This window comes from Blennius ocellaris (assembly GCF_963422515.1).
Source record: "Blennius ocellaris genome assembly, chromosome: 18".
Lineage (NCBI taxonomy): Eukaryota > Metazoa > Chordata > Actinopteri > Blenniiformes > Blenniidae > Blennius > Blennius ocellaris.
The window spans coordinates 7,671,082-7,686,250 of record NC_137667.1 but is presented as its reverse complement, the minus strand read 5'-3'; the positions used below and the strand labels follow the sequence as shown (position 1 = coordinate 7,686,250).

Sequence of the window (15,169 nt, the reverse complement as noted above, 5' to 3'; positions counted from 1 at the left end):
TCTGCACACCTCAAGATCTGGTGATTTCCCAGTTCACGTGGGATCTTGTCAATTTTAGGAAATGAATGAAAGCATTGTCTTCACTTGACAGGTTATCTGCCCAACACGTGCAAACACAGAGACGCACACATTAATGGGTAATTCAGAGTAACTGATTAATTTCAATTCCATGTTTTTAGACTGTGGAACTGGAGAAACATGGAAACAACTCTCTCTCTCTCTCTCTCTCTCTCTCTCTCTCTCTCTCACACACACACACACACACACACACACACACACACACACACACACACACACACACACACACACACACACACACACACACACACACACACACCTACAACTTGCCTACAGACTTCCATCTAAACAAATGTTATTCTCTTTTTACTGGGTCGGTTATGCCACCATGAGGACAATAAAGTCCCAATAATGTTGGTGTGTCAACAAGTTATTTATTCACCAGAATTTACAAACATCTGGCCTGTCATATCGCCTCTGAACTCCAGCACACATTTCTAAAATATTTATTTGGGCTCAGTGGATTGTGCATGTGAATGTGTGTGTGGATGATTGTCTTATGTGTTAGCCCTGTAATGGGCAGACAGCCTGTTCAGGGCGTAAGGCCCAGAGCCTTGGATAAACTCCAGCCCCGACAAGCACACTCTGGTTGGAGCAGATATAGAAGATGGACGCATGGATGTTTTTTTTAAAGACATGCCACAAGGGGGTGCAATGACACTGACGGACAGAAATTAGATTCAATATTGTGAAACAATATTTTTCAAGGAAATTATTAAAAAATAAAAAAACTAATTCTAAAGTCAAATAATAACAATAATAATCTGATATGATCTTTTTTTAATTATTAAACCATTCAATATTTAGCTTTTTCATAAACAATTCTTACATCAAGTTTTCATATGCCTGGGTAACTGAATATCATTTAAAAAATGTTGCATGTACTTTGTATGAATTCCTGATTGTTCCTTATACTTTGAACAGTTTCACTTTGTGTCTCGAGAAAATACCCCCATGTCCAATGCATCCATGATCATTTGTGCACCAAAACAATACTTTTTGTACAGAAGGCATATTCAACAAGGATTACTTAAAATAACTGGACTTTATTGGCAATTGTTCTTATTACTCCTAATGTGGGCATCAAAGATAGCCTCTTTCCAGATGGGCTGACTCTAGACATTGCTTTCAAGACATTTAGAAATAAATCACTGAATACAGAAACAAAAGTACAATTTTAACAAAAAGAAAACCAACCCAGTGTTTTCCACCAGAGGTTTTGACACATGCTTTGCCAACTCAAGTGATTCAGAGTTTACCTGGATCTGCACACCAGATTACGAGTGGGAGCGATGGGTTTTCTGGGTACCTGATGAGTGTCCACAAGTTGGGCCAACACAGTTTCCTGCCCTCATCAAACTCCTTTGGGCATTTTTTTTTTGTTTGTTTCCTCCAAAACCCTGAATGCTTTATTGAAAATATGCATACATAACACTTTTCCTACACAACAATACAAAACAGTACAATCACTTTTGTAAATAACACATTGAATGCAAACCCACACATCTCCCCTTCCCGCCCTTGCCCGAGGAACTTAGAGATGCTACAGTAAGCCCTTCGTTTTCCCGCCCAAATCCCGACCCACCACCACATCACCGCTGAGAATTAAGACAGTTAAAGAAGAAACAACCCCCTTGGAAAACTTGAACAAATAGGAACAGAGTGGACACCAGGTTGAATACAGACATCGCATTTACCACCAGCCGGTGAACGGTGAAACTTGTTTGGATTATTATTGTGTACGGCTTGTCTCAAGTCTTCTGAAATGACGTGTGGTGAGGAAGAGAAGTCCATTCTATGGTCCAGGAGTGAGGGGGCGAAAAAAAAGAAAGAAAGAAAGAGGTTCCCCTAATGTGAAGATCAGCCTATGACATACATAATCTAGCAGAAAACACCAGTGTGCCTCACACGGCTTCATATGGGTCAGCTGAGTAGCGACGGCCAATGGCACACCGAGAGATATCGGTCGATTAACAAAGACGTGTGGTAAAGTAGATTTTCACGTGAAGGAAACTCTTTAAAGGCGAGGGGTGGATAGTTCAAACCTGATTTGATTGTAGGTAACACACTTCCTCTGATCCTCCCACCCCTATTGGCATGGGTGTTACTGTGCATATTTGTTTGTGATAGTAGCCGATAAGGTGCAACTGAATACAAACAAACAAAAAAAGTTACATGTAAAAGAATGTTAAAGAAGGGTTATAAGGATTAGAAAAGAAAAATGAGGACTCCCAAATGTCTGGTTATATTTTAATATGATCATACAGGGATAGAGATCAACCAAAAATGATATAATGTGAACAAAAAAAAAAAAAAATTAAGTAACAAAAAAGTTCAATAAAAACAGACAGAAAAGCACTGTTTTTAAACATTTTACTGTATATCAGTCTGTAGCAAATAGTCATTACATACCCTGAAAAAGGGAGGAAGAAAGCTTTGAATGGTGCACTGACCACTGAATAACTGGAGAGCAGTAGGGGGTGCTAATGCTGAATTCTCTCCGTACCCTCAAGGAGAGGCTGCTGTGCCTTTTAGGTGAAAGGCTGAATTTTATCCTGTGGAGATCAGTCACTGTTGTTTTTTTTTTTTTCTGGGTGCATAGAGGCATAGTAAGGGCTCAATTCCTTCAACAATCTCCTGAATTTCATTTTTATTTTTAAATAAGGTTTTAAAGTCGTTGCCAATGCAACTTTTTCTCAGCCATAAGCATTGCGACCTTAAGGTCACGGCCTTCATGAAGAGATGCCCGTTGCTGTATGTGCAAGAGAGCAGAAAGACCACACAAAGTGCAGTGAGGGTGCCATACATAAAGAAGGTTTGTGTGCAACTTGTATGAACAGGAAGGCAGTTTGTGTGTGTGTGTGTGTGTGTGTGTGTATGTGTGTGTGTGTGACTGCAACAACACTCCCCGACTGTGCGCCCATAATGTGGTTCTGGTGCCTCTTCCCTCCAGAGCTGTTCTGACGGCTCATCCAGCGGTTACAATCATCAAACTCTCATATGAAATGACCCTTTGCTAGTAACACAAGTCTTTACAGCTTTTCTTTATTTAAACGTGCCTCAATGAAATTGCTCATTCTGGTTCTCCTTTTCTTTTCCTCGCAAACCTGCCAGTAACTCAGTGCCATTCGAATGTCACACGGTAAGGAGAAAGAAAACCTAATGTAAAAATTAAAGCCCCAGATTTAAAAAGAAAAAAAAAACAAAAAAACATCTTTTACAAAATGGCTCTCAAGTATTCTTTGTTCCACAGATAGAGGTCCCTTTGGGGCTTTGGATAACTCAGAATTGGTTTAAAAATCGCCTTTTACAATTTTACTATGGGTTTAGGAGCATAAGGGAAGGAGGCGGAGGGGTGAGAACCTTCTGCTGGTGCGAATTGAAAACAGATACAAAAACACGTGCCAATTAAATCTGCGCCCAGTAATGTCAACTCCGTGTGCATGCACAACCACTCTATCTCTTTCACACACACGCACACACACACTCTCACTAACAAATACACACACACACACACACACACACAGTAGGGACAGCAGTCACCAGTGTGCACTTTTAAGTTGCACTTGAAATCTTTCACGTTTGAAAGCATGTGTTTTTTTTTCTCGAAAGGTCAGTGTATATGTCTGAACAGTGAAGACCCCACCTCGGTGACGAGTGCTCCCCCCCCCCCCTCGCAGTTGATATGTGAACTGTGAATCTCCCGGTCCTCCTCTCAGGCAGATGTAATGGGAGTTGTGCGGTACTAGCTCAACCGTGGACGGTGGGGGGGGCCTGTCAGTTGGAAACACAACAGCGACTGTCCTTGTTAGAAGTTTAAATTAAGGAATAAAAAAAGGGGCTTCGTTCTTTCTTATGCTGACAAACGGAAAGTGGAATCCTCACGCTAAAACTTTCCACGGGCACTACTCAAGCTAAGGTTCAACTTTAAATCGAGAATGAACGCAATGTCTATCATAACAAAATCCAACATGTAGCATAGCCTTTTCTTGTGTCAGTTGGTCGATCAATGTTTCGATGGCGGACGTGTGGCCATTTTCCAAAGGATCAAATGTGAATGATGAAGCCGGGAAAGAGGGGGAAAGAAAAATATACATACTGACGAGTTGCTATATCCCCCTATGCACAATCCTCTCCCAACAACATCCCACCCATGTGTATGGAGACATTATACAGGTAACGTGAGACACACAGGCAGACAGATGTAGTCCAATGAGGAGATTTGGGGGTGGGGGGTGGTGGGGGTGGGGGGTCTGCCGTGTCTATCCGGAGGCCTCATCTGGACTCCATGTACTCCAACATCGAGGTGGGAGGGAGGTGGACTTCCTGGGACATTTGCAAAAAACTGGGCATGGCTGGATACCATGCAGCAAAATGGAGGAAGGAGGGCGAGTTGGAAGAGGAGAACAGCCACACCGGCTCAGCTGTGGAGTTTCCCCACCGGCCACTAGCTGGTCTTCCAGGCTCGGGATCGGGCTTTGAATGAGGACTTGAACTTGTCCGTCACCGTCTCCACCTTTTTCGTCTGGGCCAGTCAGGGGACTTTTTTTTTCTTTTCTTTTTTAAATTTTCCGACCCCCCCCCCCCCTCCCCCCAACTCGTATTTTCTCTTTTGTGGCTTCTGTTAAGTTTGTCTTCACTTGCTTTAGGTGGATGCTCGATTTTATTTGCCCGCTTGAATTTTGTCTTGTTGTGGGATTCGTGGATTGATGTTTAAGAGAGACGTCATCTGCTCAATAAGTGACCATCAACTGTCCATATTACTGCAGTTTTCTGAGGAAGAAAGAAAAAAAAAAAAAAAACCCACAAAGCATAAATATGGCAGCCTAAAATAAATTAAAGTTGGAAAAAAAAAGAAGGGATTTCTTTACATTGCCAAATACCTATGATCCACAATGTTTTAATTGAATTAAACTGCATAGTTTTACAAAAAAAATTCAGATCATTATCCCGTGAATCTAAAGTAAAAACTGGATTTATCAATAGGTGAATGAATAATGAAAACGAGAGTTACCGTTGAGTCCATCTGTCTCTTGTGTGTCGAGGAAGGGTGCCGGACCCCAGACACGCACTGTGCCGTCGTCTGAGGCGGAGGCCATGAGGCCTGGGATCGCCGGGTTCCAGCTCACACAGTTAACGGTACGCGCATGACCTGTGAGCTCAGCGATGGGAAGTTCCCCACGCCGATGCCAGATGTATACTTTGTGATCTGAAGATTGAGATGAGGAAGGTGGAGGGGGAAAAAGAAAAGAAAAGAGAGAGACAAAAATTCACATCAATAAACAACCAGATTAGTTTAAAAAAAACAAACAAACAAACAAACATGAAAGATACTATACCTTCGCTGCCACTGGCAATGAAGTCTTCGTTGTGTCCTCCAAAGCAGGAGTGGATGGTGTAGAAGCCCTGGGTCACACCTTGGTACTTCCTCACCAGCACCCGGTCCTGAAGGTCCCACAGGTGCACTCCCTACATAAGGTCAAAGAAGAAAATGTTACTTTTTCCATTTTCCCCCTCATGAAGTAAATTGCATAATAGTTCAAAATAGCGATGTGCGTCAAAAGAAAACAACTTTATATCGGCTTTTATCAGAGACTCACCTGAGTTGCTACATTTAACAAAGCTAATCTTCCATTCTTTGAAACAGTAAAAGACATGATAGGGTGGTCCTCCTGGACTCTGTGAAAACAAGAGCATCTTGGTGTATGATACAACAATATCCTGGAATTGCCTATTGCTTAAATGACCAAGGAGATATAAAACAGTGCCGGGGGGGGGATGCTGACACATACATGTTTCTGTCCGTAAGGTCCTCGAAATTGTATCCCCGGATGCGCTGGTGGGTGTCTGAGGCCAGCACCGTCCTGCCGTCGCCCAAGCACCACAGGCACTGCACTCTCACGCCCTCCCAGGAGTCTAACAAGTTACCATCCAGGTCCTGACAACACATGCACACACACACAGAAACGGAGTGTTTTGTCATTCCTCATAACAGAACAAGCGCAATGTGACAGTCTGAATCAACAACAGCATTGCAATTGTTGTAGTACGCGTCTCTCTACACGTCGTAAAAAAAGACCAGATCCAGTAAACGCAAAAAAAAAATGTTCCTCTGTGATATAAAAAGACACCTTCATTCGCAGGTTCACTTGGTTCAAGGCGAGAAAATCAATACGATGAAAGAGGCAATTATCTCTTATACATTTAAGGCTCAGCATGACAGCTGCTGAATTGAAGAATATCTTAGGATGTAATTTCCTTTTTCCGACTACAGTATCTTCTTCCACCAACGCCCAACCCTTCAAAACATATCCAACAACAAACACTGATTAAATAAACAAGAGTCTCTACAGAGACGAAACAAAACTCCTTGGCAGTAACACCACCTTGTTTGGAAACATCGGAGCCACTTACACACTGATAAAATTGTCCTCTTTGTCCGCCAGTGACAAAGCGTTTGCCGTCGGGGTTCCAGGCCACACTGGTCAGACTGTCTTCATGGGACTGGGACATTTTGGTCCGCAGCTCCCCCGTCTGGTAGAGAGAGGGATTGGACGCAACAATGAAAATACAGGAGAGGAGACAAACATGGGGGAAGGGAGATGGCAAGAAGGACCATTAAGTAAGAGAGGGGGGGAGGGACGAGTCATTGAAACAGAAAGGGGAGGGGAGGAGATGGGTGAAGAGGAGAGGTCATCGAGTACACAAGCCCACTCTAGAGGATCTATGAAGGCTGTCGGCACAGTTTTCATTTCTATTTGTTTATTGAGCAGGGATCACTAATCTGATGCACCAATATTTGCCTTTACCTTCACATTCCTATTCACAATAAAAAAACAACAACAAAAAAAACATTTGGCAAATGGGGGAAAAAAAACAGGATTTAAGAGCCAGTATATAATTAAAGTTAACAAGACAGAAAACTGGTACCTGAACATTCCAGAGCCACAACTCAGAGCAGTCGTCAGGTCCACAGGCGATCAGGTAGGTGTCATCAGGACTCCAGGCTAAGTAGGAAACGCCGTACGCGTGACCCTCCAGAGTCCGCAGCAGCTTCAGCTGGTGGCTCTCCTGTATACAAACACGACGAGGGTAATGAGAACATATGAATCAGACAGAAAACCCCGTCGCTTCTTATGATGGCGTGAAAAAAACAAGTTACTTAAGATGTGTAATGCTGAGAAAGCAAAGATTCGCTTTGCATCTAATCTCCATCACTGTGGTGCAACTACAGACTGCTTGTGGAGAGTGTTTCCAGGAGGTAAACACTCCATGTATATAAAAAAACTAAATCATTAAAGACTTTATCACATAGATCCAAAACATGGGAGAGGCGGGGTGGATGTGATCTTGCAAGTATTCATGAAGTAAGTAACAGCTGCATTTATTGCTTCCATCAGACTAATAAAAAATAAAAAAAAGAAACATTCACACAGATAAGGTTCTTTTTCTTAAACCACTCACCGGGTCCACCTGCCAAATAATGACTGTAGTGTCTTTGGATCCGGTCGCCAGTTTGGTGCCATCATTTGAGAATTTGCAGAACCACACCTCATTACAATGCTCTGTCAGAATCTGCTGGGTGTAACAGGGGAACTGTTTCCTGCCATATGGAAACAAAACCAAGGTTAAAATACTCGGTGTGAGTCAGCAATGATACATCTTAAGAGTATACCGTGTACATCTAAATATGCTGGGGTGACAGTATTATTAACTATGCAATAGAAGTAAAACAGGTTACAATCTATTATTACTAACTTAAGTAATTACCATCATCACTCATATTTTTGAAATTGCCAAATTCTCATATCAGCTGACTTTTTTTTTAGCAAAGAAGAACACATAATACCTTCACGTGCCATAACAACAGAAAAACCAACCTGCTGCAGACGTGGTCGAGCAGAAGAGAGACTGAGTCAAGGTTATTGTCCAGCTTGGTGTTATGATAGAGGCAGCGGTCCCTCTGCAGCTCCACTGCTTGCCGCAGCAGCGTGTGCAGTCGCCGAGGCGGCAGCATCACAGAGGGAGGCAGGTACGCTGCAAGACAAGAAAGGAAGCCGCGGCACAACATTACCTCTGTGAACGGAATGTGTGCGTTCGGCGGATACGCGGGGTTTATGGGAACGTCGCCTCACTCTGTAATTTATCCAGGAGGCGGCAGCGCGAGGCCGTGCCTTTCCCCTCCCATTCTGCCTTCGCCCGGAGATCCTCGGCATGGCTGCACATTAGGTACCTAGAAGACGCACGTCGAGAAAGTCAACGTACACTCGCGCAGGCACACGGAAAAAGAACACTTTACGACAAAACTGTTGAGATTGTCACCAAAAAGCTACACCGACATCAAGACGTTGACTTGAGACGAGCGCCGACTTCAATGTAACAGCACAGTTGCTGATGTTTTGAGAAACAGGTAATTGACTAGCCTAAGACATGCAATAAATCAATTGTCTCCAGTCATTTCACTGACAGTTCATTAGGCAAACAGGCTTGTAGGTGGTGTCGAGTGATCAGCTGCCACTGATTGATAAAGAGATCCCAAAAAGACTTTCTTCAACTGGGAGCAAGGGGCCTGTACTCACAACCGTTTTACATTGTATATACACAGTCGATTATTGAAATTATGCCACACAGACAAATCAAATAATTCCAGAAAAATGCTAAAAGTCTTTTTGGAATACTGATTGTGGCCAAACCAGAAAATCAGGGTAACTAGTTTGAGACTCTAAAGATCGTTGTTGGATGAGTGAAGCAATAAGAGCCTGATAACAAATAGATTGGAGTTGTGTTATAAACATCAGAAAGTTAAAAAATAAATAAATGTATTGATGGATAACGGGTTACCCTCATTATTAAGCACCACTATGTAATAGTCTTATGATATACTACAAGTGAAATGTTTGGTACAGTCAAATATCAGGTTTTATCCCTTATGTATCACCAGTAGTAGAAGCTTTGCCATTACTGTCTACTGAGCTATTGAAAAGCTACATGGGCTGTTTGCAGGTGTGTATCTGTGTATGTAGAGTGCTATAGGGAAGTTGCAGTCTGAAACAGTACCCGCTAAGAACGTGGATGCGATCTGTGTTGTACTTGAGGGGCGTCAGCTCCCCGCGGAGCACCTGCAAAGCCTCCAGGACTTTGCCGTCCTCCAAATACTCCAGATACTTTTGCTGCAGCAGCAGGAACTTCATGCGCTGGGTAGGAGGAGAGCAGCGTGAGTGTGGAGGAGAAACACAATAAGCAAGGATGGAGGAATGAGTGGGAATTTTTTTTTTAAATATATATCCTATATCAGGTTTCCATTTTGTACTGAAAAGACGTGAGCTCAATCATTGATCTAACAGCAGCTGGTCGGTGTTTTTAGAATTTAGAAGAGACAAACACAAATATTCATGATGCCCTTTACAATCAGAGCTCAAACAGATGGTATCATAATGAAAATCAGCATGCCATCATCATAATATATTCTAAGCTGTGCAATGTGAAACACGGCTGTATAGCCACCACTGCTCTCATTCCTTCACACTGACCACGGGCCGTCGTGACTTTACAAGCACTGGAGGTGATATTTGTGGAATTAATCTTCTCCATTTTATCCTCAGTATGCACCAAAGCACTGACAAACGGGTGCCAACCTCAGTTATACCTGCTACACTGAAATCCAAGACAACAACCGCCCACACACGTCTACAAATAACAAGCACAGAAACACATTCATCTCTGAACTCCTCGACTGGGCGTGCAACGCCAGCGAGCCTCTTGAGATACTGTTGTGACGGTCATGTTGACAACTCCAATAGCTCCCAACCTAAAATGGCCCCACATACTGTGACAACAGATAAAAATTAAGAGCTACTATTTTCTGGAAGAAGAAGAAGAAAAAAAAAAAGCACCATTGCACAGGGGCAGTGACTATTGGGCACAAAGCAGCAGGAATAAGAAACACTTTTGGAGCTTTTCAGGTCCCCTGATAACTACACTAGCCTGAGCTAACCAGTCTAAACTACATCCCAACTCTGAGCTTATTTTGTAAAATAAAAAAAATGATCCATTGACAATTTACCAATTCAATGCAGCCTTTCAACCGCGGGACAAAATCTTCATTATTCACGGTCATATATTCTCAAATGATGTATATTTTGGGCTCAGCTCTGTCCGGTCTGCAGGAACCTGCTTCAAAACTCTACTGTTCTAGAACCTCCAGCTCTGTCTGCTCAATGGCCGACCATCATTCAGTCCAGTCGAGGTTTGGGCAAAGGGAGCTTACCACAATAGCATTGGGAGAATGCATCAGTGCTCTCAGCTCATTGAGATCATTCTCAGCCTGAATCAAAACAAAGGTGGGGGGGGGGGGGGGGGGGGGGGGGTGATGGAGGGGACAGACAGAGAGAAAAATGGTTACCTCAGCAGTTTGCATGCATGCACCACCAAACAAAAACTTATCATACAGTAAAACAAGTCTTAGGATTTCGGGGGCAAAACCCATTCATGTGCCGACTAAACCAGCACTTGTAAATGTTTTAATACAAGCTTGTTTGTGTTCTATATACTATTTGGACTCAAGATAATTGTTCCATTTCATAATTTCATATATAATCACATCCCAATGTGAACAGAGCCCAAGATAATTATATCAATAATCATGTAATATGACTTATTACTTGCTATTTGGTTATACAATTACAAAACTGTGCTGGCTACAACACTACATTTAACAGATTTATGCGTTACAATAACAAATAAAATTGTCTTTGTGGAAATGTGACCCAATTGCAGATTAATGATTTTGCGCATGGCAAACTCCAGACAGTTCCTTCCACAACAATTCACAGAAATCCTATTTGTGTTTGTTTATTATTACCACGTGGTGAGTTTGATGGGAACACATTCTGTTGATTTCTTGAACAAACAACATCCTCATTTTATTATACATTACAGATTGGAAACCAGATTACAAGGATGTCCACAAATTCAGTATTCAAACCAGTTGCCATTTTGTAACCATTTAAACTAAGGCTAACCTTGTCCCACTCTCCCTCCATGACATGGTTGCGGAACTTGGTGGCTGAGGGGTGTTCCAGTCTGCAGCCCGATTCCTGCATCAGCAGGTCCACTGTCTGACTGCAGAGACACAGAGAATAAAATATATTGATACAAATTAGTCTGTGTTTAGAGGTTTGAACTAAATCAGCAGGATTGTTTTGTTTTTTTAACTCAACATCTTTGCACTAGTAAGTCATGGGCATTTTACCATACACGCAGTTATCCAAGTGATATGTCACATCAAATTAAACACAAGGACAATATTCATGCCACAGGCTGGAAGTGGATCGAGGTTACTTCCGTGGTCAAGAACACCTGGAGAGCAATTGTGTCAGTACAGCATCATCGGTGGACAGTGGAAGGGTCCATGGACACGAACAGAGCTCTTCCTGCAGCTGCCATGACCCTCTCAACCTGTCAATCATGAACCATAACCATCTGTCCAAATGATATTCTCTCGGCCAATCACACCACCATCACGAAGGTGCTCACTGAGATGTGTGCGTGTGTATGAGATGAAAGTGAGACGTATTGGGGAGGTTCGGCTGGCACCTTCAGCATGATGACATCATTCGCAGGTATCAATGGAGTGGCGCAGCAGCCTTGTACTGAGACTCTCATCTGCCTGGCTGCTACACGGATTCCTCTTGCATTTCCCCAGCTGAAATGTGGGGGCTCCGTTTCAAACCAGGCATGTTATGCCCCATACACAATCAGCCATCATTGTAAAAAACAGTGATCTTACAGCTTCTTTAATAATAACACCTCATAGTAGCTACACTTTTCTCTGCAGGGCACCAGATACCAGTGGATGTCAAGCTGTCCAACTATGGCCACTTTGAAGAAGATGACAACACATACATTTCTTGAAGACTACACTGTGCTATAATTAGATTCAAACACAGCGTTTCCATCACAAAAAAAAAAAGCTGGAAGAGAGCGCATTCCTCAGCCGCCATGAAATAATCTGATCCTGCTCGATTCAAAAACAAATGTCGCCCACAGTACTGACGGCTCTTTAAATAAATACATGCCCTAATACAGGAACATGCTGTTAGTGGCTGACTGTTGACACGCTGCTCTGAAATGGGGACAATGATAAAAAAAAATAAGAAGGCATTTACAAAACAGAAAACAAGTGGAGCTGTGTAGAAATGATGAATATGCGGGTGAATTCAATAGTTGCTCCAAATGACAGCTGGAGAAGTGCAGAGGATGCACACGCAATGCTAAAATAAGCCAACCAGTTTTCATAACCACTCTCGTTATGGTCGTATTTTTTTTCAGTGTTACAGCTTAATGTCGGACAAAAACAAGCCCAGTATGCCAAGAAAAACCGCCGATCGTTCAAGCGAAGCCCCACAAGCCGCACATTTTCTCCGCAATCGTTTTTGTTTTTTATGCGCAATAGATCTCGAGACGCAAAAATCGTACAGCGCAAACTCGATGATCCTGTTTGAGCACTTCGCTTAAAAAAAGAGAAAAAAACTAAACCAAGTGTCTCGTTTGTCATGTCAACGATTTTACGTCTCTGCAATCCACAACAAAGTCAGCGGATCTTGTTTTCTGTGAATAAACGCTCCCAACGTTAGATGATGTAATGCCCTCTATTCAGAGCGATATATATATATATATAAATATATATATAACGATCTCTTCCACATCGTGCCACCTATAGCACATCAAACATACTCGATTCGCGACAGACACACACAACAGACAAACGTTGAACAGCTTAATTTTGTGTGGATGTTTAGTGTCAGGACAGAACCTCAGCGCAGGCTAGCGCTGTTAGCCGCGAGGCTAACTGTTATTGTGCAAGATGGACCCCTTCTTTCTACCAACTGCCGAGCTCGCAGGCTAACTAACTACCCCATCCCCCCATGTTTGTGTCTGTGAAAGCGCACTAATACCAGCCGCTATTTCGCAGTTACGCACAAAACAGCGGAGACATGGTTCGCACCGCTTGTGTTCAACGCGAACATTCAATGCCTTTCCAAGTTTTTCCTCGACTGACACATCGAATAAACTTACTTGAGCCCTAGTCCGTGGAGATGTTGTCCTATTAATCGTATGACATCTTCCTCCGCCTGCGATAGCCGCTTCTTCTTCTTCAGAGAGCCCACGTCCGAAGCCGAGGCTGTAGAGGCGGTCGAAGTCCCCGAACATGGCCCGGCTGAAGAGCCGTTGCTGGTACCGACACTGTTACCGTTGTCTGTGCTGGAGAGGAGCCCGTTGGAGTGGGATCCACCGGCCGAGGATGACTCCCCGTTTTGTGCGCTGTTTAGGCAGGAGAGCTCCGACGATTCCTGTCCCTGTCCTGCCCCGTTTGCTTGCATGCTGCTGCTGAGATTGTTGACAACACTTCGGTTAAAGTGGATGGCAGAGGCGGCTTGTGCGTGTGAAGCGAGTCCGAGTACAACTCCGGTGAGGCCTGTTACAAGTGCTGAAGCCCCGGGCTCTCCTGCTCCCTCCGCCGCCGAGGCTCGGTGCTTCTTCCGCGGGGGCGGCGACGCTCCGCCGGTGTCCGAGTCGGAGGAGGAGGAAGCGGAGGCCAGAGTTTCCTCACCGAGAGCGGCCGTGGTTAGAAGCCGGCTGAGCTCCGGGTGGGAAATTAAGGTTAAATGTCCAGACTGGAGGCCTCGTTGTGGGGCTCGGAGCGTACTGTCAGTTAGCCCGTTTTGTTGTTGTTTCTCTCTAAACAGCTGCAGCTCTAATGGAGTCCTGACGCCCTGACGTAACAGGAAATTCCTACACTGCCATGCTTCCGGGTAGAAATATAATCCACTATAATTCTAATCCAGCATCAATAAACATCTCACACAATCATCAAATGTCTCCCAAAACATCACTTTTATTATATGAGACTATATTTTAAATTGTCCTAGTACCTCTCAGAATTAATTGCAACCTCTCGACAAAGTTATGCCACAAAGTTATGAAGTAATGTGGTATTATCAGATGGGGATCTCATTTAGTAAATAAGTCATGTCTCATGTCACCGTACCATTGCTTAATATTACAAAACCATACTGTAATATTGTCTGGACTGCCTCGCATCCTTTTTGACATAATCCTCATATAAAAAAATATTTTTAAGAATGAGCTCATATTCAAGAAGTCAAGTTTCATCTTGCCCCACTATTTAGAAAGTTTAAACTGCTATCAATTTAACCTGTAAATACTCTACAAACGTGCATATTTAATATATACATGTTTTTTTGTTGTTTTTTAAAGGCCTACAGACACATTTCACAACTTTTTCTTCTCATCATCCAAACCAATGAGGAAACCCAAAAGATTTGCATTTACCACTTTGTCATACCTAATCCAAACATCAACCTTTCATCAAATCGTGACTCTGGAATTCTATGAACATATCATTACCTACACGAACGAAAGTTGGTCACCCAACAAAGTTAACCGAGAAGGATATGTTTTTGTCTGCATGTATGTATGTATGTATGTATGTATGTATGTATGTATGTATGTATGTATGTATGTATGTATGTATGTATGTATGTATGTATGTATGTATGTATGTATGTATGTATGTATGTATGTATGTATGTACCAAGAAGATTGTAACTCAGATGTACAAAAAATTAACAAAGGTCGCTCTCACATAGATAAGGACACATTACAGTTATGTGCAATATGCCCTTATCCATGTTGTACATGATTGCAATGTGCACACTTCTTCTTATTTTGAGAGAGGCATTGTTTTCCCTTGTGTGTTATTTTCCATTGCAGTAATTGCAGTCATGTGTCATCCAGGAGACAATGTTATACTGCAATCACATCTCCATTGTTTATTCATTCACATTCTATTGCAAAAAAACATAAATACAGTTTTGGCCTCACAGGCTGTTATTGTGCATACTGGTCCTCTCGTCTTCAGCATTGTAATTAGCTATTTGTCCAAGAAAATGGCAGTTTTGTTCTATGTTCTATCTATTTGAAATTGCCAAAAGACCCTTCGCATTCAAGTTTTGTTTCTTGTGAGGCTATTCTATAAGGGTTTGTTTTTCTTAGTTGAGCCAATGCT

The 15,169-nt window shown here is 42.7% G+C and overlaps 1 protein-coding gene across 1 annotated transcript; it reads right to left on the bottom strand.

The window, feature by feature from the left end:
- Window positions 1-2,314: 2,314 nt before the first annotated feature.
- Window positions 2,315-13,833, bottom strand: LOC308143068 (WD repeat-containing protein 26). Its single transcript, XM_080513739.1, has 14 exons — window positions 13,156-13,833; window positions 11,100-11,199; window positions 10,346-10,402; window positions 9,136-9,272; window positions 8,214-8,311; window positions 7,959-8,115; window positions 7,543-7,681; window positions 7,009-7,149; window positions 6,493-6,612; window positions 5,871-6,016; window positions 5,679-5,757; window positions 5,418-5,547; window positions 5,093-5,287; window positions 2,315-4,851 (listed from the first exon to the last, which is right to left on the bottom strand). The coding sequence occupies exons 1-14, from the start codon at window positions 13,458-13,460 to the stop codon at window positions 4,826-4,828; spliced, it is 1,830 nt and encodes a 609-aa protein (XP_080369865.1). The 5' UTR covers window positions 13,461-13,833; the 3' UTR covers window positions 2,315-4,825.
- Window positions 13,834-15,169: the final 1,336 nt, after the last annotated feature.